This window comes from Sus scrofa, chromosome 7 (genome assembly GCF_000003025.6).
Source record: "Sus scrofa isolate TJ Tabasco breed Duroc chromosome 7, Sscrofa11.1, whole genome shotgun sequence".
NCBI lineage: Eukaryota > Metazoa > Chordata > Mammalia > Artiodactyla > Suidae > Sus > Sus scrofa.
This window is the reverse complement of record NC_010449.5, coordinates 14088210-14114987: the sequence shown is the minus strand read 5'-3', so window position 1 is coordinate 14114987 and position 26778 is coordinate 14088210. Positions and strand designations below refer to the sequence as shown.

Below are 26778 nucleotides of genomic sequence, written 5' to 3'. Positions count from 1 at the left end.
ACAATTATGGGACTTTTTAGCCAGTGCCCAGCAACGGCCTGAACTGGATATAAATCAGGGAGATAGTACGGACTAAACTGAAGCGTGATCAGAAATTGGTGCTGGCTCTCTCGCTAACGAGTTTCCTCTACTGTCTCAGAGGCACATTAACAGTGGCTCCCAGGCTATTCACACTGACTCCCTCAAAAGGAACGTGGCCTTTAATAAATATGAAACCCAATTAAAAATAAACCAGGACTCCCTCTGAACCTGTTGTGTGAACATACAATATGTACAGAGGAATCCGGGCCCCCACAGGGGCTCAGGGGTTTTAGAGCACTGCCTCTCATAGCTAATATGCCTCCCGGGGCTTTAGCAAAGTCATTCTGGCCCTTTTCTTCAGAAGGAAAGAGCAACTGCCTTCATTCTCCTGGTCACTGGCTGCTCTGCGGCCCTGCCTTCTCCTCTAGGAGACTGTGCTCATGAATTAACTTCAGGCTCAGAACTCCCAGAACCTCTCAGGCTGGGATGGGTATGCAGGCAATAGAGTGGGGAGGATGCATAGGTGAGCTTTTAAAGCCATTCTTAGTCTGGTTGCTCTCAGGCTTCTTTCAAGGTCACGGTACCTGCGTTCTGTTCCACATCACTGAGGCTCTGGAGTGGCCGAGCTTATTCCTACACGGCCCTTTGTCATAATGTCTGAGGAAAATGTCATTCTGCAAAGCAAAGAGAAAGGTTTTGGTAAACATGCAGTTTTGAGTTGAGAGATGGGTACTAATAACCATACCAGATCCCCTCGGGGGGAGCAAGGGCTTCCTGGTGATATTAACGACCGCCTCTAGGAAAGCCAAGCCCACCATCTTTAGACAGTATCTCAGTAGTTTTATAAATCACCATGTGAAAACAGATTATAGTCATTGAGACTCTTGATTGATTCTAAGTAAGACTAATGACCTGACCAATGATCTTTAAAAGGAAGCTCTAGCAGAAGGCGGTATGGAATGAGAGTACCAGGAATGAGGTGCCTAAAGGCTGCTATGGTAAAGCAGCTGAAATAACATGCCACTGGCTGAGATGGACAGGAGGCAAGCACAGTAACTAACCACATGGTGAAACAGGGAAGAGAAACCACAGACAAGGGAGAAGCACTGGATAGACGGCAGTGGCTTTGTTGAGGGAAATGACAACAGAGAGATGGATTTTTTCAGGAAGATGATGGCTACAGTCTGGATGTGTTGAACTTGAAGGATACTTGAGACATCCAAACAGTACTACTGGTCAAAAGGCAGCTGATTACAGAGATCTGGATCTGGGGGAAAAGACTTGGGAAGCAGTGTCCTTGGGTTAAAGAAACCCAGGAGGTAGATGAGATGACCCAGCAGAGAGTGCAGACTGAGAAGTGAAGAGGCTGCTGAACAGCAACATTTAAGGATGGGCTACGGAAGAGCCTGGAAAAGAAATCGAGACGGGAAACCAGAAGAGATGGTAGCACTGGAATGAGTGGTCAAGATGTCAAGGCAGCAGAGAATCCAGGTAGGATGAGGGCTGAAGTATCCATTGGATTTTCTGCAAAAGAAATTCCTCAAAGCCACCGGAGAACACAGGTATGACTAGGGGGCAATCTGGATACATTGCAATGTTTGGAGGGTCAGTAGCTAGAGGTGATTATGCCTTTTTGAGGGTTGGTTTCTAAAGGAAGGAGAGAAAGAGAAGGGCAGTAAGGGAAAGACAGAGGCTTGAGAAAAGTGTTCCTTGCTGTTAAATGGGACACAGTTGAATGCGTGGGTATGTCAGAGAGTAGAGAATGGTAACTGAAGTCACAGGAGAGGAGAGATAACTGAAGAGGACAAGTCTTGGAGGTTCCCAAAGCAGAAAATGAAGACCGTCTCCTTCTCTGAAATAGCAGGAATGAGAATCAAAGCAGGAAACAAACCCAATTCCCCACCGCAAATCTTAAAATCACCCTTTGTGACGTCAGTCTCAGGCTTGGCTTTTGGACAATCACCCTTCTCCAAGACCCATGCTCTAAAACTTTCCTGTAAACAAAGAGCAACACTGCCATCTTCCATGGAACACTTGTCTACAGAAAAACATCATTACCAGCAAGCCCATGCCTCCCGGCAAAAAACTGAGAAAAATGAGATCTCAAAACACAGTGACCAGAAGAAGATGCTATGCATCTAGCAGTTTAACATCTGTACCATTTCACCTCACGCACCAGAAGAGCACAAGTGACAGAACGCTGTGTTCTTTGTAACACCATACCCAAAACACATTTCAGCCAAAAGATAGAGTGATGGGGTACCCATGTTTACTCCCTTACTCTCTTGCCTCTTAAAAAGAACCTCATGGGCTCAGCCTCCTTGTGGATACGAATCCAATTAATATTCTGGTTAAACATTAAGGAAAACAAAAGATGATTTCTTTCTTTTGTAAAGCACGAGGGGTGTAGAATCATGAGTCATGCCCTCATCCAGAGTGTCACACTGTTGGAGTTAGAATAGGTCTCAAATATCAAACATAATTATAATTCAAGGGGTTGTGATACATAGAACGATTTAAAAAGAATTGAAAACATATTTTCCAGCCTGAGCTGCTGACCTTCCAGAATCTAAAATGTCTCTTTTCTTCGCCTGACGCGTACCTCTTTTGAAACACTGACATCAGCTCATTATAGCTCTTACTCATGGATGTCAGCCTAAATAACTTCTCTAATTTTCAGTTAAAAATCAGGTATGTGAGGAGTTCCCACTGTAGCACAGTGGGTTAAAAATCTGGTGTTGTCTCTGCAGTGGCTCAGGTCACTGCTGAGGTGGTGAGTTTCAGCCCTGGCCCAGCATAGTGGGTTAAGGATCCAGCGTGGCCGCAGCTGTGACACAGGTTGCAGCTATGGCTCAGATTTGATCCCTGGCCCAGAGAACTTCCATATGTTGTGGGTGTGACCACAAAAAAATACAATAAAATAAAAGCAGGCATGTGGAGGTCAGCAGGCATCCTATGTTACATGTACCCACGGGCTGAACATGTATAATACAAAAGCACTACACAAATGGCCTACAAATTGAAGCAAACTAAGCAATTAAAATGAAAAGGTGAGAAAAGAATGGCCACCCAACCAACCATGGCAGAAGGCTTCCATTGATACGAATCTATTTTACGGGTCCAAACTGCCAAAGTAAGGAACATCTATAAACAACCTGTGCTACCCCAAGCTGTAAACCACTGGAAAACAAAAGAATTCTCACCAATCCTTCACATCTTTTAACTCCAAGGTTATCATTTTAACTCTGAGGTTGCCATTAACCTCAGCCCTGGACTGAATGGAACTGCACCAGAAATGGATAAGACACGCTTTATGAACGGTGGGGGGAAAAATAATTAGACCAGACCCCCTCTGTGCGTGTGTGTTTGTGGGGGGGTGTGTGTGTGTGTGCTCAGGGCTGCACCCACAGTATATGGAAGTTTCCAGGCTAGGGGTCGAATCAGAGTTGCAGCTGCCAGCCTACACCACAGCCACAGCCACACCAGATCCAAACCATGTCTGAGACCTACACCACATCTCACAGCAACCCTGGATCCTTAACCCAGTGAGCAAAGGCAAGGATCGAACCTGCATCCTCAGGGATACTAGTCAAGTTCATTATAGCTGAGCCACAATGGGAACTCCTAGACCAGACCCCTTTATGTGGGTAGGGAACCCTGAGAGAACGGTAGCCATCCTGCTGTCATGCCAATGAGCAAGACAGTAATTAGGAGATGCCACTGATTTGAATGGCTTTTTTCTTTAAATTCCAAAAGAACAATCTAGTGCTGCTGGGCAGAATAACTGCTCCCCTAAAGACATCAATGGCCTATTTCCCAGAACTTGTGAATAATTTACCTTACATGGCAGAAGGGATTTTGCAAGTGTGATTCAAGATGTTGAGATGATTATCCTGTGATGTCTGGATGGGTCTAATCTAATCACATGGATCCTTCACGTCCGAGAGGCTTGCCCAGCTACTGTCAGAAGGAATGACTTTGGAAGGTAAGGCTATGGAAGAAGGGTCAGAGAGATGTGACACTGCTGTCCCTGAAGACAGGGGAAAGAAGCCACACAAGCCAGGGAATGTAGGCGGCCCCTGGAAACTAAAACAGGCAAAAAAATGGATCCTCTCCTAGAGCCATCAGAAAGAATGGAGACCACAGGACACCTTGATTTTAATCCAGTGAGATCCATATTAGACCTTCAGTGGACAGAACTAACAATAATAAATTTATGTTGTTCTGGTGTTCCCGTCGTGGCACAGTGGTTAACAAATCCGACTAGGAACCATGAGGTTGTGGGTTCGGTCCCTGCCCTTGCTCAGTGGGTTAAGGATCCAGTGTTGCCGTGAGCTGTGGTGTAGGTCGCAGGTGCAGCTCAGATCCCACGTTGCTGTGGCTCTGGCGTGGGCCAGTGGCTACAGCTCTGATTGGACCTCTAGCCTGGGAACCTCCATGTGCCATGGGAGCGGCCCAAGAAACGGCAAAAAGACAAAAAAATAAATAAATACATAAATTTGTGTTGCTCTAAGCCACAAGTTTGTGGTAACTGGTTACAACACCAAGATAAAACTACTACACTAACAGTCCTTTACGTAATGAGACCATGCCCCAAAGCAGGAAATGTCCCTAAAACAAAAGCTTGCCTTGTTAAGGTGACACACCTAAAGTAATCAAAGAGAGGTATCTAGCCTAGCGGGCTCAGGAAGAAGTCTCATAACGAAAAACAAAGTTCTTTGGCAGCACAAAAACAGGCTCAATATTTTGAAAGGAAAGCCCGGCAGATCCTGGCTGTCACATAGATACAAAACGGAGAGGGACCACGGAGGAGACCCTTATGGGTGGCACTTACATCCAGATTCTGGAGGCAGTACCAGCAAAACGTGTGCTTGCAGTTCTTACACATCATCTGAGCACAGCCTTCGTTGCGTTCGATGTAAACCCGGCACACTGGGCACTGCTTAATGGGGGCTTCTGCCTCTGTCCCAAAGAGGGTCCTGGAAACAAAATGAATGAGAAATTAGAGGGTAGGGATCGAGGATGCTGTCTGACTTTTTTAAAAAGCTAGGACCACAAGGTGTACACTAACCAGAGCTATGGGAAAAGTGGGCTGAATCAAACAGTTAAATTTGAGACTCAAGTTTATGGTCATCAACTGAACTCCCAGGGCTTCTGATGAGTAGGAGTGAACTCTTTGCTCTCTGTGCTTAATTCACTTTCCAGGAAAAGGGCAGGGGTAAAAATAGGAGAGACGAGATGATGTGTTGTTCAGATAACTCAAAACGAAAAAAAAGAGCCTTAATTTATTTATCTTTGGCTTTGAGGGAATTACATAATTATATTTTCCACAGCTGACTGAATTCATTGTTTTGCCAAATTAGCTCTTCCTTCCTGAGCCCACACTGTCGGAATAAAAATACCAGAAGTCTGCCACACGGCAGCAAAGCTAGGTCAGGATCGATTGGGGGGCAAAGATCATTGATCTCATGATCTGTTCAAGTCAACAAGGGGAGAGGATTAGAGGGAGTCAATCATCAATACTTTAAAATAAATTCCCAATATCACTGAAAAGACCTGCTCCAAATAGGTGACTAAGCCCTCAAGGCTCACAAGCTCAAGGGGCACAGAAAATAAGTGAACGAATTGAGGTGGAGGGAGGGCTGGGGGGACCCAGAGCACAGGCATTTTAGCCACTGTTCATCAAAACCACCACCCAGCACATAGCGACACCAGGTTTGCAAAGTGTTGTCAAACCTAGGATCGAATTTGCTGCTCCTAATAACCTCATACAGCAGTAGGACAGCTACCATTTTCATTCCTGTTTCTCTCTCTCTCTCTCTTTTTTTTTTTCCCCCCAAATAGAGAAACAGACTCACAGAGGCTGCGTGACTTGCATGAGATCGCAAGAGCCCAAATGACAACATCAGAACTCAATCGTTCTTGCCTCTGGGATCGTTCCACTGTCCTGTGAATCCTGGGGACCTTACGGTGTGGCAGTGAAAATGTAGCCGGTACTGACTGAGCGGGCACCTGCCTGCCATGTGTGTCAGCTCTTTTTCTCCTCTTGATTTGTTTGGTCTGGGATTCAAGCTCAGCATCACATCCAGGTAGCATGACTGTTCCTGGAGAAGGGTGCTCCACACTCTGAGCGCACTGGGGGATTAAGCCAACAGGGTGGCAACAGTGGTGTTTCTGTTCTTGCTCATGCAGAACAGCCATAGCCTCAAGCAAAGCAAGGGATCAAGCACAAAGGTCTCTCACTCTGGGCTCTGCTCCTGCCATAAAAACCCTCCATCCTGCAAGGGAGAGAGTGAATTACTTCCCAAGCTAACATCTCAACCTTGGCATCATTTTTTTCAGAGCATAAAGTATTTTCCTCTAGGATGCATGAATTTTTAGCAGTGTGTCACACTAAAGGCTGTTTCTTCTCTTGCAGTGTTCCTCTTGATAGGACTGGCACACCTCACAAGCTGGCAACTGAGTCAAGTCAGAAAATTATTTCTGCGCCTTCGCAAGCAGGAAGAACCAGGTGTATCCACTGTGGGCGGCTATGGTACCCAAGCAAATGGCTGTGGACAAGCCATGACATCCTGCTGAGAACCAGCAGACCATATGCCTCCTACCTAAAGAGAAATCAAAATTCATACAGACTCTAACTTCAGTAGTATCTGGAAGATTCTCCGGGGGTAAATAACTAAAATTCCTTTGGAAATGCTTATTTGGTTATTCTTTGTTAACAACCTACCAATTCGGAGACACTTCTCAGGAAAGTTCCACAGGGAAATAACTCATCTTGAAATTCCATCACAAGGTAACTCCTCCTCCAAGCAACATATTTCTTCTAAGAATATGGGTGAATAATCCCAAAGAAAGTTTTCTTTCTTACCCATGCTCTGTTGGCAGGACCACAGGCTGACTCTCTTTACAGGAGACCTCTGCGTGCCAAGCATCCTTGCAACATGAGCAGAACTTCAGGTGGCAAGAAGGACACTCCACCAGCACCGGCTGTCCTGGGTCACTAGATGCAACAGGGCACACTGTCTGACAGTCTGCAACAGGACACCACGTTCTGCAGGGGTCCAAGTGAACTTCTAAAGTGTAAAGAAAGAAAATATGACAGTCTGTCTGTCATTCAAGCTTCAGGCTTTCTCCCCTCCATTTATTCTCTGCTATAGGCTAATGTTTTGGGAAGCTTAATACAACCAAGGGCGATGCTGCTGCTCTTGGTCTTCACGATGGGTCCAAACCTACAAGATCACTCGGCCCTGCCACACTTCTCAAAGGAGGTACTCATGGGACAGGTCACCGCTGTCCTTACGAATGGATAAGGAGTCTTCTTACTAACTAAAATTTGTCACTCTTTGGGAATATTCCTCACCTTTCAACACTCGAAATAGGCAAAAACCTCAAGTGTCTTTTTCACTTATTTTGAGTACTCTTTTGGAGAAAAACTGGACATGAAGAATACACCAAAGATTTTGTCCTTTCGGGCACTGAGAAATAGATACGAGGTTTCTTCTGTCGTTTAGAGAGAAATAATAGGACAAGGAAAAAATCAAATAGTTTAGGGACCATGCAGTGTCTGGTGTGGCTTAGCCAAGAAGTCAGATTAGCTGTCAATTTGGATATTCCTCTGCCCTACCAAAGGGCTGCTTAAGGGTAATTTGTAAAAGAGCCACATGGTCCAAAAAAAAAAAGGTAGAGACCTTCACAGACCATAAAATGATCGTCATACACCACACTGGGTAGATCCGAACGGCACGCAAAAAAGAAAACAGAGTGGAGGGTGGGTGACCGTCTTTCGAGCATTTACACATCTTGTTCAGTTTTCCATTTTCTAGGCGATAAAAGACCCCGTGTTCTTGTCCTACGACATGACCTTTCATGGAGAAATGTCAGGTGAAAAGTGATGTTACTTGAGGGGTAGAGTAGCCCGTTTTTCTCTGAACCACTACTTTTGCAAATTTTGAAAAATTTTGAAAACTGACGGAATTATCATTTCAAACCTCTTAAGGCTTGTAATTCTTGGAAAGTCCATGCAGAAAGCAAACAAACTGAAAGGGTGGTGCAAAAAGGAAATGAAAGTATTGACTATGAGCTTAGTTTTAAAGGTAATAATTTCTACCAATTCAATATCAGGAGAAAACAGGGACCGGATATCTACTCACTTAAACCAACGACTTCTTGCAAACAGAGCCCCCTTCACCCATCAGCCTCCTCTTTTAAATAATTTCAATAAAAAGAAAGTACTGCTAGTTAGAATCGCAAGATTAAAGCCTGGAGAAATGTCCAGCCATCCAGGAGATACCCATAGCAGCAAAACAATATCGTTTGTTTATGTAGCTTTCTGGGGGGCGGGGGCGGGGGGGTGCCCACATATCTCTTTCACAGGAGTGCTTGAGCTTCTTCAACAGCTTTTAAATACTGCTCTGGTTATGTAAAAGACACCTGCCAAAGACGGTGTGCTGTATATTCTTGATAAACCATTAAAAACCCAGTAAATGACAAATTGGGGTTGGGGAGGGGGATGGCTGGGGTCAATTTAGCCAAACTTGTGAAAATCCTGTTTTATATTTCCGTGTTAAAATCAGGAGCAAAGTAAGTGAACAAGGAGTGAAGGATAGAGGGTTGAATTTCTCTTACTGGATGGAGATGCAGATAGGACTGCAAGAATTTATCCCTTATATACTCAAATAGCCTAAGTTGTCTGTAGAAATTCATGAAGGACAATCTTTGGGAAGAAAAGGTACCCTGGTGTCCCTGGACCTGGAGACACAAAGAATACTTCCTTCATTTGTTTTTCTTTCTGTTTTTATTTTTTATTCATGACAGAGACCCCTCAGCTCAAATGTACATGATCTACTCTTCCCATTGAGTAGCTATTAATTTGGTTAGAATTGAGAGAGAGAAGCCTTTGGAACTGTTACACTGGTAAGAACCAGATGACACTGAGTAAACATCACTTCTGTTTTTGAAGGTTTTCTTTTCTTTTTTTTTTTTATAGCTGAGGATTTTAAAAAATCACATTGAGGTCTATAATTTAGAACCATAAATAAGCAGCCAATGTACATATGGTTTTGATCTGAAAGATGTCCAGCTTTTATCCAAGTAATGCAAACGGAAAGATCTACACATATAATAAGGCAGTCCAATTTTACAAGGAGCTAAGTGAGCAGAGGGAAGAGTCACAGGAGATAATGTGGGAACAGTCAGGAAGGGCCAGATAGCAGATTATGATGATAAGCCGTAAACGTGATGAGATGCCACTGGAGGAGAAGGCATTTTAATCAGGGGAGTGCCATGATCTGATTTCCACTTACTAAAGATTATTCTGGCAACTATAAGAAGAAAGGCTGGTAGTAGAACAAAGGAGCAGCAGAGAGCTCTGTTAGGAGGCCACTGCAGCGGTCTAATCCAAGATGATACATGTTAGAAGCAGAAGTTCTGATAATTTAGAGCATATTTTGAAGGTGAAAACTGTCCAGATTTCCTGGCAGAGAGGCAGTTGGATGCAGTCATGCCAGGTGACAACTACGGACCTAGAAAGGTACCTGGAAAGTAGTATTCGTTGACTAAAGGAGGGAAGCAACATCAAAGAAATATAAGAAACAGGATCTGTATTCCCTATGGCAATAAAAGATAATGATAGCATCTCTGGTAAGGTTCTATATTGTTCAGCTCTGCCTTCAGATATTTCCAGGGAACAGAAACAACTATCCAGAGATATCTCTGTAGGGGCATCTTGGGGTCTCTTGGAGAAGAGTTTCCCCCAATGGAACAGAGATCAAGACCTACGAGTCTGACCAGGTTACACTGATAAGGTATCTGAGTACAGTACAGCATCTGTCCTTCCAACTGTCCTTCAGCCCAGCTCCCAGAAGAGCAGCTCCAAGTAAAAGTCCACTGCATCTAAAAGACTTGTTTGCTTTCTTAAAAAATTATTACAATTCCAATATGCCATGAAGAGCACAGTTTTGCTTTCTATACCTGAAGTAACACAGGGTCCCCCAAGTGGGGCCTAAAGCCAGCGTGGTAGAAAAGGGGAAAATGCTGAGGAGGCATCAGACCTTGGCAGCCCTGGCAGCTCACAGGACCTGCCAGAATCCAAGCCAAAAAGGAACAGATTAATGGACAGCAGGTGGGAGCCAAATGGCAATCTCATCAGCAAGTGCTGTCTTCTCCTCACTCTCTCATCTACCCCAACTATCTGAGAGGAGTCTGAAGGGAAGGAGAGCCCCCAGGCTTAGTGGGGGACTTTCTAAAATGCTTTTTATTACTATTATTGAGAATTCAATTCTACCTCCTGGCTTGTGGCCTGGGAAACAGAGTGATTATGTAGATAAACCAAATGCACGCTTATCCAAACATTTAAGGTTTAGTTTCTTCCTCCTTCCAATTTCTATTTCAAAGATGAAGAAAACAATGAACTGATGCCCATTCAACTAATTTCTCCTGTATCGGCAGTGGTGCAAGTCTGCTGTAGCTTTGAGATGGGGAAAAACTCAGAAGTCTAGCAAAAGAGAATAGTGCCCCCAGCACTTTTAACATGAACGGAATTTAAAAGTGATTGTTTGTAACATACTTAAATCAGAGACAGACAGGTCACAGACCTGAACTGGAATTTACTTATGAAAATTAGAGTTGATTACTGAAGTAAAGCCCCATGACTCTCTGATCTTCAGACTCTGCTTGTTCATGTAAATTATGCAAGGCAGGAAATGCTATTTAAAGCTATTCTGTGCTCTGACAATTATTAGGAAATAGAAACACTCCAAGAAAATAAAACTGCCATGAAACATAAAGACCACATCTGACCCCAATAACTTCTTTCAGTTTTCAAAAAACTAACTGGAGACCCTTGGTTTTCCCACCTGGAACTATCAGCATTCGATACGGCAGAGCTTGCTTTTTATTCTATTATACATTTTCTCAACTACTATGAGAAGTTTTTCTGCCATTTTCTACCATTGTGAGGCTGTTCCAAAAAAGACATCGTGTACATTTTTTATGATTGTGGGAAATACCATGCACTCAAGCTAATTTGATTATCAGCTGAAATAAATCAAACTGTTTTAACTTTTATGACCTGCTGCATTTTTAATTATGCCAAAATTAATTTGCTTTCTGCTATCTCAAAGAACAAAGGTCTTCTGCAGATGGTTAAAATGCAATTAAACTGAACTGATTGGAATTAACATCTGCTAGCGTAAACATACCCGAACAGAAGTGGCCATCAGCAGAGGGGCTGCTCTCAAGACAGTTGAAGAGAACCACAAAATTTCAAGCTTGGAAACAACTTTTGAGGTTATCTGGTCTAAAACTGTTGTACTGAGCCCAAAAGAAGTAGAGAGTTGGCATAACTCATGGTTAGGTAGTATATGAAGGATCGGGCCTTTTTTACTCTAGAATATCATTATTTATGTAAAAACATAATCAGGTAATTAAACATATTTTAAGCGCCCCTATCACCACGGGAATCTTTTCTCTTTCAAGCAGAAACTTTGAATGCTCCATCTCAGCAAGTCATAATATCCTCTTGAAGCTGGTCAGAAAAGGTGGATTCACGCTTTGAGTAAGAATATACACATGAAGGAAACTGATATAATAGGTGGTGTAAGGAATCTGCCTAGATTATTAAGTTTCTATAAAACTCTAGAATCTAGGACACAAAGGACGGAAACACAGTGAAAAAGACTTGAGTTACGATGAAAAGTAAACAGATTGATATTATTGTGCACTCAGGCCAAGGTCTGATCTGGATTCTGGAAGATGTTCCTTAGTTTAAAAGACTGGGGACAAGACTCGAGGGTGCAATGACAACAACCAGAAGAATAACAATAATGGCAGTAATAATTCATCGAAGGCACACTGTGACATAGACAATATGAACTCATTTATTCTCTACAACAGCTCCAGGACAATCATTCCATCACTATCCCCATTTTGTTGATGAGGAAATGGAAGTGCAGACAGGACGAGGCAAAGGCTTATGAACACTGTGCCTCTAATTCAGGTCCCCTTTAGAAACCTCATCCAACTTGCTAATAAAGGTCTTTTCTTGCACACACTTCAGTTTTTCAGAGGAGATCTGAAACATCTAGAGCGCGTGCTGTTTGAGATTTAAAATTGATCAGCAAAAAAGAACTAGATGGTAAAGCTGAAGCAGTGTAAGCCAAGGAGAAAGTGTTACTATCAGAAAGCACAGAAGAGCTGGGGAAGGAAATCCTAGACTTAGTCATGCATTTACCACGAAACACCAGAAAGTCAGGCTCAACCAGAGTCTCTCTGCGTGGGGCTGAACTCACGACCCTGGGATTAAAAGTCCCACGTTCTGCCTACCGACTCAGTGCTCATGTATATCTCTGGGTGTGTTTAACTGGGGTTTTTTTGTTTTTTAAAAAAGATAGCTTGTTTCTACTTTTAAACTAACTCTCTGACATAATATAATCTACACAAATATACTAAAATATCACATCTCTTCAATCTATATAACTTTAAATACTAGACTTATGTTTTACTAGAGTAAATATTAATAAACCATCTGTAATGTCATGTTTTTCAGTTAGCAAACTCAGAAAGATGATTCATTCTCACACACACACACACACACACACACACACACACACACAATAAGAATGGGCTTGTGATCAGAAACTATGAAAAGAAAGATGACTAATGAGAGATGGAAGGTGTTAAAAAATAAAACCGAACAGATAAAGTCACTGAGTATCATCCAGTCTTAAAAAGACAAAACGCAAAAAGAAACCACACAGCTACAGAAAGAGCTCTGGTGAGATAAGACCGTAATCATCAGATACAAAAGATGAAGTAGGAGCATTTCATGGAGGACAAATACAAGAGTGAGATGAAATCTGAAGAACCATCTCATAAATGTTAAGGCTCAAAATGAAAGAAGGCTTGTGAAAAGTGCTGAGAACAAAAAAGCTTTCAAAAAAAGATGGAACCATAGCTTGAAGCCGCATCTGGAATTGCACCTGGCATATAACAGATACTCAGCACATAAATAAGTACATACTGAATACATGGGTGAATGCAATAGGATTAACAGATGACAACAGCAAAGCAAATTCCTATTGTATTCACATACTGTGAAGGAGAACAATAAAGGCACTTAAACCATTTCTAAGAGTTTCTAACCACTATATTATAATACAAATATCCAAGAGCAGACACATTCGCCTACCAAGAAACTGAAATAACTAGCAGTTACAACAAGTTAAAAATTAGGAAAAGTGCTTAAGCACTAGAGAGGATCATCTTAACCTAGTTTTCATACACACACACATAATTTGAAAAAGCAGGTTCTGGAAACAGACAAACAAAATTCTAGCCTTAATCATCAGACATGTGCTTGGAGAAGCAGTAGAAAATAAAGCAATAATCACTAACACATGCCAAACTTAGTATTCCTTTTCTCTGTTAATACTGGCAGACAGACATAGAAAGGAAAACCCACAAACACAGCAGTAGCCAATGGAAAAATCACAGATGGATGGAAAGTAGATTCACAGAATAACCAATCCATGCCAAACGGCATTTCTCTGTTTTGTGTAAACAGAGCGATAACCAGGGACCATTCCTATCCAAAAGATTTTTTCCCCACAAAGATGAAAACCAAGACATAAAAGACAAGCTAATCATATATGTAATATAAGGTGGAAGAATATTAAGACACTGGATGACAAACTAAAACCTGAAAAAGAATTTGGCAAACAATAAGCATTGGCCAAAATTAACAATAATATTTCTTACTAAGAGATAGAGCTGCCGCTAATCTGATTCTATATTTTTTCAGAATGAAAACTCTCCAGTTCTATCTCAGAATCCAACCAATGAGTTTTACCTTCCACCAGTTAGTCATTTAACTTATTCATAATATTAGTATTTAATACATCCCGAGATCTCCTTTTATACAGTTCCACACGAAATATTTTCATGACATGGACCTCAAAGTCACCTAGTTGGTAAATGCTGAGTTTGAGGTCAATATGAAGTCTGTTGTGTAAAAAAGAGGTAAACAATTTAGATACAGATTATCTCAATCAAGTAAACTGTATTGTGTAGCACCATATTAGCTTAAACTTATTCTTACCTGGAATGTCTATTTTCTAATAATTATTTATAATGGATGCTAAGGAAGAATTACATGATTATAAATTGCCTTTTTGCAAAATCACCTGAGATCACTCTGGGTCTCAGTTCCCTTTTTTATAAAATGAGGGAATGAACCAAATGGTCACCAGATTTAGCATGCTTCCAAATTTAAAATACTTTCATACTCTCCAATAGTAAAAATGTCTAATTAAATTACAGAGTTTTATAGTTTGGCAGTTCCTCAAAAACTAAACACGGAACAGCAGAATGACCCAGCAACTTCATTGCTAGCTGTATATCCCAAAGAACTGAGAAGCAGGGACTAAAACAGATACTTACACCCCTAGTGTTCATAGCAACATTATTGACAAGAGCCAAAAGGTAGAAACAACCCAAGTGTCCATCAACAGATGAATGGGTCAACAAAATGTGGTCTATACACACAATAGAGTATTACTCAGCCACAAAAAGTTCTGATACATGCAACAAGGTGGATGAACTAAAACACCATACTAACTGAAACAAGCCAGATGCAAAAGGAATATATTGTATAACTCCACTTATGTGAAATGTCCAGACTGGGCAAATTCACAAAACAGAAAGTAGATTAGAGGTTAACAGCCCCTGGGAGAAAAAGAGAAAGAAAAGTTATTGTTTCATTGATACACAGTTTCTGCTTGGGGTGAGAAAAGCTTTTCAAGTAGTTGGGGGTGATGGCTGTGAACATGGGGAATTTTTTTTTTTTTTTGGTCTTTTTTTACAGCTACACATGCGGCACATGGAAGTTCCCAGGCTAGGAGTCAAATCCGGCTATAGCTGCCAGCTACGGCATAGCCACAGGAACACAGGATCTGAGCTGCATCTGTGACCTACACCACAGCTCATGGCAATGCCAGATCCTTAACCCACTGAGCGAGGCCAGGGATCAAACCTGTGTCCTCATGGATACTAGTCGGTTCATTACCACTGAGCCACGATGGGAACACCTGGGAGTGTTCTTAATGCCATTTTTCATGTAAAATGGGTGAAATGGTACATGTTATGTTGTATAATTTCACCCCAATAAAAAAACTACAGAATTCAAAAATTTTTATAAATGAAGAAGCTTAGACACACCTATGTGGTCCTAGGCAAGTCTCAATCTTTCCAATTTCAGTTTCTTCATCGACAAAATAGGAATAATAAAATCAGTTGTCTTTCTTACATTATCATCATGCTGTACAGTAGAAAAAAAACTGGACTGGGGAAATAACAATTAAAAAATCTTTTTTAAAGATTAGTATTCAAAACAAAATAAAATAAATTGTCAATTCATGGGATCTACATGGGGCATCCGCCTAGAACTTGTGAGGAAAAATAAATTCCACGTCTGAATAAAACTGTTTAATCTATAATGTATCGGAGATAGGCAAGACCCACCTATAAGGAAGGCTGACTCCAAGGCCTTCCTAACTTGTAACCAGACTGAACACACCGCCACATCTCTTAAAGAAATAAGTCAATCAGAAGCAGGGTTGAACACAAGAACCTCATAAGGTCCTAGCCCCAAAGCAAAGGGTGGCGACATCTATCCAAGCATTATTCTAGGTCAATAATTTTTCATGTGTACTTTGCAAGTGGCAAGGCTATTCCTATCATAAAGACAGATGTGGCACTGCAATGCATATTACTAAGTGAACAAAGCCAGTCTGAGAAGGCTACATACTCCATGAATGTAACTCTATTAACATTTCAGAAAGAGCCAAACTATTGAGACAGTAAAAATGTCTCAGAGGTTGTCAGCAGTTAAGGTGGGTGGGGGGACAAATAGGCAGAGAAGAATTTTCAGGGCAACAAAACTACTTTGTATGATACTGTATTGGGAGATACATGTCATCATAAATTTGTCCAAACTCAAAGAATGTGCAACACACACACACACACACACACACACACACACACACACACAAGAATGGTCAATTAATTTTTTTTTTCTTTTTAGGGCTGTACCCACAGCATATGGAGGTTCCCAGGCTAGGAATCAAATTGCAGATACAGCTGCCAGCCTACACTACAGCCACAGCAACACCAGATCCGAGCTGCGACCTACACCACAGCTCACAGCAATGCCGGATTCTTAACCCACTTAGCGAGGCCAAGGATGGAACCCACATCCTCACAGATACTAGTCGGGTTCATTAACCACTGAGCCATGACGGGAACTCCACCAGTTAATTTCAAGTGTTCTAATCCCATTGACAAAAGACAATCATTAATAGCTATTTCAATATGAGGATGTTTCCTAGAGAATGTTATGATTATCTCATCTTGGAAAAGGGGGAATGGAAGAACACTGAATATACTTTTATGTAAATGGTGCTACTCTTAAGTTATCAGCATTTTTATTACCCACAACTGTTAGTATTTTGAACACTGAGACAGAGGAAGGACCCAAGCAAGTGTCTGACAGGTATTAACTCATTTAATCCCCACAGTACAGGGCTCTTAATAGCTTCATTTTACAGATGAGGAAACTGAGGTACAGCAATGAAAGTCACACAGCTAGGAAGGAGTGGAGCCTGCATTCCCATGCAGGCTCTTAGCCACTATTTTCAGAATACATGAGAAACTTAACAATTCCTGGTACTATTAGAATTTGTGTAATTAATGACAAAACAGCATTTTAGCTAATAGAAAAGGGCTTAAACCATAAGGAATAAGGCCGGCTAACTGACAGGTGGGGCAGTGGGTGGTTGGGGAGGCCGATGGTCCGGAGGAGGAGAGGGGTATCTGGGGCAAGAGAACACCATAAACAGGATGAGCACTGGTTACTGAGTAGAACTGGTGAGACCGACAGGTCTTGTCATTTAGGAAGAAGTCTGAAAATCCAACCTAACTCTTCTGAATTTCTCCAGGTAAGAGCCCTTGAATCATGGCACTGGTTACCAACCACGCCCATCCATGCAGTGAATGTCTATGTTCCAACAGTCATTTATTTTTTTTATTTATTTTTTGCTTATAAGGGCCACACCTGCAGCATATGGAGGTTCCCAGGCTAGGGGTCTAATCAGAGCTGTAGCCTCTGGCCTATGCCACAGCCACAGCCACGTCAGATCCCAGCCATGTCTGTGACCTACACCACAGCACTCGGCCACGCCGGATCCTTAACCCACTGAGCAAGGCCAGGAATCGAACCTGCAACTTCATGGTTCCTAAGTCAAATTTGCTTCCGCTGAGCCACGACAGGTACTCCCCAATCATTTATTTTTATAATGGAAGATACTGGGATAAAGCGGGAGAATGGCAGGGCAGGTGTTTGACACCATTACTCAGCATCTGAGGGTATAACGCTCAATCTAACCAGCCCACAAGGGGTGGAATAAGGAGGACCAGCATAAACAACCCCATCTTTAATTCCTCCAGTTAACTCCGAATCCACACAGCACAGTGTACCAGGCTCTGTCTTCATCCATTAAACCTAAAATTCATCTGACACTGTTGGTTCTAATTGCCTGTTGGGTAACATCTCATTTGAATCTTCCTATAGAGCAAAAATAATTCAAGTAATAGAGTTCCAAGAATTTTTTAAATAAATTCCACCTGAATATATTGGTCTTATAAACTGAGTTAAATGATATACCCATGAGAAATGAATCTGCTTTTGGTTTGCTGAAAAAACAACCCTGTGAGATTGAACCAAACTTTGGTCATAGGTAGCAAGTACCATCCTGTGACTCCCCTGCAAATATTCCTATTCTTAAACGCCCTTTATGCTCTGCATGGTTCTCTTTCTTTTTCACGTAACAATTATCTAAATCAAGGTAATTGCAAAATTAAATAAATTTACTAGCATATGATAGATTAATGTTCATATCTTCCCCTACCCTCTTAGCTCTAGACTTTATTAATCCAGATTAAAAAGCTAGCAATCAGAAAAATATATGTTCATGCTAGATTAGAGTTTATGCTATATACTCGATGAAGCTATACCAGTCCTATGAGTTCCAGGGGAAACCATTTTATCCTACTTCTCGGATACGGAAAAACACACCACAAAATAATTCCTACAGATAAAAAGGCAGTATACATAGAAAAGCTACATAAATGACGCCAAGACCAAAGTCAGAAAGAAAATCAGTCCAGTGCATTGTAAATAGCGTTAGAATGATATACTCAGCCATCATTATGATTACAAGTGTTATCAGAAGACCAAATGGTGACTATTACAATGAGCAGTGACAATGTTTGGGCAGATTAATATTTTAAAGTGACCTTCAAGAGCAGGAAATTGGTGGTAAAAAAAAAAACCCATCTTGAAGGTCACTTTCTTTTTGTCATATTGTTATTATCAAACTGTCCAAGTTTTGCAAAACTCCTCTCACATGAGCCAAATTAAAAATACAAAACAACCAGTGTAAGGAAAGTTCTATTTCCTGCTAGTCTACATTTTTTCTGGCTGTGGCTAAGAAAGTTGAAATTTTATGATGCAATTACACTTTTCCTTTTTCTGAGTATCCTTGTGGCTTTGCTAACAGCCCACAGCTGCCTTAATCTTCTACACCGGATAGTGTAAAGAGGACACATGTAAAACCACATTCACCATCAGTATTAAAAGAAGAGTGTTTACATACCTCGTTCAAATTTTAACCGCTGATAAAGCTGAAACTGATCCACAGGTACCAAACAGGCAATCTGAAACCAGACACATCAGAAAGATGAGATTTCAATTATCACAGAGCCCCACGTTACCAGCCTTTTGTAATGATCTCTCTTTGTTGACTTAATTTTTCTATAATTATAAAGGTTATTTTCCATTTGCAGTTATTACAAAGTAGTGGTTCCATTCCCTGGGGTACAATACATCCTTGAGCCTGAGCCTATCTTATACCCACCAGTTTGGTCCTCCCACTCCCCCATCCCTATATTGAGCCCCACCCCCAACTGGTAACCACTAGTTCCTTCTGTGAGTCTGCTTCTTTTTTGTTACACTCACTTGTATGTTGTACTTTTTAGATTCCACATACAAGCGATATGATACAGTATTTACCTTTCTCTGTCTGACTTATTTCACTTAGCAAAATGCCCTCCAAATCCATCCATGTTGCTGCAAGTGGCAACGTTTTGTTCTTCTTTATTTTTCCCATGGTGTATATGTACCACTTCTGTATCCATTCATCTGTTCATGGGCCCTGAGGTTGTTTCCAAGCGTTGGTAGTTGTAAATAATGCTGCTGTGCGTATTGGTGTGTGTTGGGGGGGGGGGTATCTTTTCGAATTAGTGTTTTTGTTTCTTTGGAGAGATACCCAGGAGTGGAAATACTGGGTTATGATCTCTTTTTCTTGTTTGGCTTAATGCACCCTCTCTATACCAGTTGTTTGCAAATGTCTTTTTCTTTCCACTATCCATGCAGTCACACAAGCAGCAATTCCCAAATCATCCCCATCCTCTGCCATGGCTAGGAGTCTCTGCCCAAGACACCAGAACTCAGAGTTCACCTCCCTTTCCTTCATCAGCATCTAACAAGACCAGACAAGCAAAGTTTGGACTTTCCAAATTATCTGCACACATATACGAAAGAGATGCTCCCTTTCTCTCTTTAAGACATTTTTAAAAGATTATAGTTCTAACCTACTAGGCATCATTCTTCAAGCACAGCCTAAAGATTCAAATGCAGGGAGTGGCTGGGGTGACTATCAAAAATAAAAATAAAAAGAGTAGTGTTCTAGCTTAAGAACCTTGAAAAACTACAGTCAGGTAGGTAGTGCCTCAGGAATTATGAAAACTTCATTAGTCACCAGGGAATAGCACCTTCTAAGCAATAGGAAATTCATTTCTTCTGACAAAAACCACTTCAAGGGGCTCTGGTGATCATTCATTGCCATCCAGGCCCTGGTGGAAAAGAAATGCCTAGGATATTGCTTGTGGTTAGACTCCCATTTTCATTTCAGACAGCTCTAGTAAACAACAATGATTCACATCTAACTAAATGACATTTCAGATTAATCATTTTAAAATTGCTTTTCAAAGGCAGATGCAGGAAAAGCTAGCTGCTCTTGAGCTGGCATTCTAAAAATAGTAATTCCATTGACGTCAACATATAAATATATTGACATTGCTTAAAGACTAATAACTGAGACAATCAAAGGATTTTATATTAAGTTTTCAGACATTCAGCAAGCTGATAAAGGACACAGCTTTAGCCTTGGCAATTCCAACTATAAAGCATTACATATTTTTTGGTATAAAAGATATCCAGATTAAATTTCTTGCCACTAATGGAAAGAAGTCTGTTTTGAGAAAACCTGAGTCTTAAAATGAGGCATCTAAAAGGGTACTTAATATAATACATTTTATATTTTAAAAAAGAAAGTGTGTGTGTATGTGTGTGTACATATATATATATATGCATTAACTGAATCACTTTGCTACACAGCAAAAATTAACACATTGTAAATCAACAATACTTCAATATAATAACATAATACATTGTAAAAGGTAAAGAAAACCTAATTCACCCTCTCATAAAAATTCAATTTGTTTATTTTGCAAATGAATTAAACTAAGTTAGCTAAAATGTATGAAGAACCACAAAACTTGGCAAATTCCATCTTCTCTGTGCCAAGTAAAACATGGTCAAACATGAATTTGATTATTACATTTTTTTTTTCCAGTTGGGGAGAAATGTTGTATTTTCACCTGGCACCTTAAAGAAAAGCTCCTTGGCACTGTGAAAAAAATGTTATGGTTAATTTTATATGATGTGTATTTACCCTAATTTTTTAAAGTATCATTATTAGGCTTTCATTATACTGGAAGCCAGTTTTGTTTCACTTGTTATAACACTATCTAGACATCTTTCCTGAAAGACAAAGTTATCTCAAATAAAATGCAGAGTTGGGGACAGAAAGCACAGGCTCATGAAGTAATGGGAAGCATTAAGGAATCAGAGTATAACTCTTGACTTAGTCACTGATTCATTGTAGGTGAGGACAAATAATCTGATACTGCATCAACTTCTGGTTCAAGGAAACTTGGGGAGTGATGCTACCTGAGCCCAGGAGACTTCAGTGATATTCTAGAAATCTATTTGCAACACTCCTCCCAGCCAAAAAAAGCTACTCGAGGCCTCTGATTCTATGGGACAGTCTTGTGCTCTACCTGACACCACTGAAAACAGCTTCTGCACTGATGAGCACTTTCTTCAAGCCCCTCGAAGTCAACCCCTAAAAATTCTGATTTTTTTCAATGACAAGCAATGAAATAGTTAAATCAAACAGAATTGGTGGAAGACAAAGCAAACAGGAGATGAGATATTTTAGAGACAGAAGAAATACTAATGAGAAAAAAAAATGGCGTAAGTTAACAGGGTAAAAAGTCAACAACAGTAGAGATGGAAGTTTAATTTTAAATGAGACACCAACATCAAATGCTCTCACTTACATGTGGAATCTAAAAAAAAGACACAATGAACTTCTTTGCAGAACAGATCCTGACTCACAGACTTTGAAAAACTTATGGTTTCCAAAGGAGACAGGTTAGGGTGTGGGGGAATGCACTGGGGGTTTGGGATGGAAATGCATAAACTTTGGTTGTGATGATCGTTGTACAACTATAAATGTAGTAAAATTCACTGAGTAATAAAAAATAATAATAAAATTTAAAAAATAAATTAGAAAGATAAATTTCATCCAAGGACACATGACTGCCAACAGGGAAGTCAGAGGTCTCTAACAACTTTGTCTCTTACTCTACTTGTATCTCCTAGTTAACATTTCACAGGTCAAAGGCTTATATGGAATTAGGCCTTAATAAGGTAAATCCACTTTTCTATGGAAATTTGTGATCATAAAAGGTTAGTTCCACCACTCCTCACTCTGTTTGACCCTTTTGGAATAACATTAACACCAAAACACACCACGCTCTTCTCAAGCCCCTACCACCTGGACCTGCAGCTTTCCATATACTCCTTGACAATCTACTATTCGTAATGTGTTGGCTGGAAGCCTGGGAGACAAAAGAGGAAAGAGATACAGAAGCTGCCTTCAAGGAACTTAAATTACTCAGCAGGCATCATGTACACATGTGTTTAAAAAAAATCTAGTCCCTGACCTTATCATCTGTTAGATTTCACAGATAAGAACCAATTTTCTGAAATATTTCTATATACTTTGATTTGATTTTTTTTTTTTTTTTTTTTTTTTGCCTGCGCCATGGTATGCACAGGTTCCTGGGCCAGGGATCAAACCCACACCACAGCAGTAACCAGAGCCACAGCAGCGACAACACCAGATCCTTATCCTGCTGAGCCACCAGGGAACTCCTATACTTTAGATGAGAGAAATCTGGACCTGGTTTAAAAAAAAAAAAAAGAGATGATGCAAAGTATTAAATTCCTGGTGCCACTGCTATGCGGAGCTAAGTCACAATTGCTCAAGGTCTTTTACAATTGTAAAAGTGAAATAAATGTGTTAGGATGGTTACTGAAGGCTCAATCAGGTCACAGGTTAAAGGGCTAGCGCTTAATCACAATGACACTAAAATTGATTGCAAAACTGGAAATCCTAGAGAATCATAAAAGAGATGATAATGAGCTATCTTACAGTATGTCATTATCCTCTTCCTGCCAACAAATTTCAAAACATTTCAAAACCATATCAAGGCATTCCTTTTTAAACTTTTTATCTTGAGATAGTTTTAGACTTGCAAAGAGTTGCAAAAACAGGGTGTAAAGTTCCTAAATGCCATTCCCCTCAACTTCCTTAATGTGAAAACTTTACATAACTGTAGCTAATTATTACCATAATGAAATTTACATTGGTACAAAATAATTAAACCATCTGCAGGCCATATTCAAACTTCACAAAGTCTCCCACTAATGTCTTTTTTTTTTTTTTTTTCAGTCTAAGATCCAATTCAGGATACCACCCTTGCATTTAGCTGCCATTCATATTCTTCTTAGCCTTGTATTCATATTCTCCTTAACCTTCTCCAACCTGTGGCAGTTCCTCAGTCTGTTTGACTCTCACGACCTTGACACGTTTAAAGAGTCCAGGCTACTTATTCTGTACAATGTCATCCAACTTGGGTTTGTCTGATGCTTTCTAGTGATTATGGTTCAGGTTGTGCATTTTTGGCCCAAATATCACAGAAGTAATGTGGGGCCATCAGGAGATACATGAGGACGACCTGTCTCACTGCTGCTGACGTTAACTGTTTAACTTGGTTAAGGTCATATCTGCCAGACTCCTCCACCCTTTGTAGCCAAGAAGTATCTTGTGAGGAGACAGTTTGAGATTCTGCAAATACCCTGCTTCTCATCACATCTTTTCTCATTAATTTTTATATCAGTAATTCTTACCTATAATAATTATTACTGTGGTATTTGCTTAATGATGATTTCCTAATTTCCATCATTTTTTCTGTATGTGTTAATTCTACTACGAGAAAGAGTTATCCTTTATGCTTCATGTATCTGTTCATTCATTTATTTATGTAGGTCGTGTGGACTCAGTGATACTTATTTTACTCCATGGGTTCTAATCCATTACTAACTAGACCCACATTCAAGCAATAGAAACAAAAATTTCAAATCATCTTTTCAACTATCAAGTGACCACTCCCCTCAAATCAACTACTAAAAAATCCTTAACTTGATTTATTGTGATTTTTAATCATTTTTCCTTTGAAATTTGTAACAATCTACCTGTTAAATAAAAATTTCTCTCCTCCTGTCCAAGCATGAAAGACCACTTTTCCTCCTCCTTATTCTAGAAAGTCTTTCCAAAAAGGAAAAAAATTTTAATCAAAGAGAAAGTCAGTTTCATTTTAATAGAACAAAAATAATATCAGAATAATAATAATAATATAATAATAAACTGCTAATTGCCTGCAATCACTGTCTTGTTGTCTTGTTGTTAAAAATGAACCTGGGGGAGTTTCCACTGTGGCTCAGTGGGTTAAGAACCGACTTGCATCCATGAGATTGAGGGTTCAATCTCTGGCCTCACTCAGTGGGCTAAGTTGCTGCCAGCTGGGTGCAGGTTGCAGATGCAGCTCAGATCTGGCATTGCTGTGGCTGTGGTGCAGGCTGGCAGCTACAGCTCCAATTTGCCGCTAGTGGGAACTTCTATATGCCACAGGTGTGGCCATAAAAAGAAAAAAATAATGAACCTGGGGACACTTGTTAAATATCCAGTTCCTACTCTGTTGAAAGTCTCCACTTTTCTAGTCTCCTCCATCCATGGCAGAGCATAACCAGGGAATTTAGAACATTTGTACATGTGGGATTCTCTATTATACATGACAGTTAATGGATATATCTACCAACCACGAATGAAAAGAAATAAAAGAGTAAAGCACACCCTCGGTACCATTATTAACTATGACCCCAGTATCTGAGCAGGTACCACCACCTACTTTGACACTAACCCTACAAAAACCAGATAGAAAGAGGGAGCAGACAGGGAGGACTACATGCCAGAGAAGCATGTATGCTAAGAGTGCAGTGCGTTCTCATATTGATATATATAATACATACTGTCTTTCAGTTAGAAAAATTAAATAGTTAAAACAGACGGTAGGGACTGGCTTTCATGTATGTGCTAGCCGTCAGGTCTGGAAAGCCAGGACAAAACTAGGGGTGGGAGACGCCAGACTTCACTTAGGTTTGGCCCTTTAAGTCATACTTCTGCTACAGTTGCTTTTAAAAATTAAACAAACAGGAGTTCCTGTCCTGGCTCAGTGGAAATGAATCTGACTAGTATCCATGAGGAGGTGGGTTAGATCCCTGGCCTTGCTCAGCGGGTTAAGGATTCAGCGTGGCCGTGAGCTGTGATGTAGGCTGCAGACGTGGCACGGATCTGGCGTTGCTGTAGCTGTGGTGAAGGCCAGTGGCTACAGCTCCAGTTGACACCCCTAGCCTGGGAACCTCCCTGTGCTGCGGGTGCGGCCCTAAATAGACAAAAATAAATACATAAAAAAATAAAAATTAGACAAACAGCTAAACATAGAATACAAAAGATCAGTATATCTGGAGATGGAAACTGACCATGGAATTGATCGTTACAGCATGTCAAGGTTTTGGCAATTTCTAAAGAGCTATGACTTGCAAAAATATTAGCAAGAGAAATAGTGCTAGTCTTACAGATAAATGCCCTATCATACTAACACAGAAACTAAGAATGTTTCCTGTCCCAACCCAGAACATAACATGGCACTTCCTAACAGAAAAAGAAAACTGGCACATCCACCCATTCACCTGACCGGTGTAAACGAAGCTCACACCCGCTGTCAAATCCTGTTTGAAAAAACTCCGGGGGTTCCCGTCGTGGCGCAGCAGAAACAAATCCGACTAGGAACCATGAGGTTGCGGGTTTGACCCCTGGCCTCGCTCAGTCTGTTAAGGATCTGGCATTGCTGTGAGCTGTGGTGTAGGTCGCAGATGTGGCTTGGATCTGGTGTTGCTATGGCTGTGGTGTAGGTCACAGATGTGGCTTGGATCTGGTGTTGCTATGGCTGTGGTGTAGACCGGCAGCTGTAGCTCTGATTCAACCCCTAGCCTGGGAACCTCCATATGTCATGGGTATGGCCCTAAAAAGCAAAAAGCAAAAGAAAAAACTCCAGAGGGCATGGTTATTCTGAGAGCCAGAAGGGCAGGGCTCACTGGGGAAGTGAAAAATCAGGGAGACCTGGAAATCCACGGCCAGGAATCTTTCAGAAAAGGGCCGCTTTTGCTCTTCTTTTGACACCTGGTCCACAGAGGCCTCAGTATAGCTTCACCCATCACCCCTTGGCTCTCTCCCTCAGCCTGTTGATGGGTGAAAGGGATACATATGCCCACATGAACAGCCATGTGACACATCCCCTCCACCACTGCTGAGTCTTCTTAGATTTGCCTCCTGTTTTATTTATTTTTATTTATTTATTTTTGCCTATTTAGGGCTGCACCCTCAGCATATGGAGGTTCCCAGTTAAAGAACAGGCTTAGAAACCTTATTTCCCACTTACACGCAGTTTTAAAACAGAGTTTTGAAATGTCCCCAACATTTTCAGTATGTTCTCAAACAAAATTCAGCTGGGAATCTCAAATATGTCTATTGACTCCAGCATGGCAGATTCCTTTGTCCTGCCCTGGCCCAAGGTCTTACTCTCCTCCAGCCAACACATACTACAGCCAAAGGTTGTTCTCCACACACTCGGTCCCTTTGCATTCAGACCCATAACCCACAGGAACGGCAATGTGGCCCCTTGCCCAGGCATCGTCGTTTTTCCTCTGTCCCAGCTTCATACCCTGATCCTGGGATAAAAAGAGTTAAATGGAGAGATGGCAAAAAGGGACTGTGCTAAAGGGTGATTTTGGGGGGAACAACTGGATCTCTTCTAATGCCAGTAGCCTTTACCAAAACCACCCTAAATAAACATGCAATATGAGTAAAAACTGTGTTTATTTTGCACATGTAGCTTCCAATTTCTTGGCACTCCAGTTTGCTATTCCTCTAGTCTCTCCACAGCATCCCACCCAGAATCCCTTCCTATAGCAATTCTGGAGCTCCCCCCTTTTTTTAATAATTATTTTTTCATTATAGCTGGTTTACAGTGTTCCGTCAATTCCCCACTCCTCCCCCCACCCCACTCCTTTTTCATTTTTTTTACTTTCAGGGCCACACCTGTCACATGAAGTTC

General features: G+C 41.0%; 1 protein-coding gene across 8 annotated transcripts in view; it reads right to left on the bottom strand.

The window, feature by feature from the left end:
• RNF144B (ring finger protein 144B) overlaps positions 1 to 26778 on the bottom strand; it is a 172994-nt gene that overhangs the window by 4107 nt on the left and 142109 nt on the right. For all 8 annotated transcript variants that reach the window (XM_021100236.1, XM_021100234.1, XM_013977461.2 and 5 more), the window contains 4 exons: positions 18729 to 18789; positions 6890 to 7094; positions 4856 to 5000; positions 606 to 695 (listed from right to left, as the gene is read on the bottom strand). In XM_021100236.1, coding sequence (XP_020955895.1) covers positions 606 to 695; positions 4856 to 5000; positions 6890 to 7094; positions 18729 to 18789 — 501 coding nt within the window. The remainder of the gene's footprint in view (positions 1 to 605; positions 696 to 4855; positions 5001 to 6889; positions 7095 to 18728; positions 18790 to 26778) is intronic.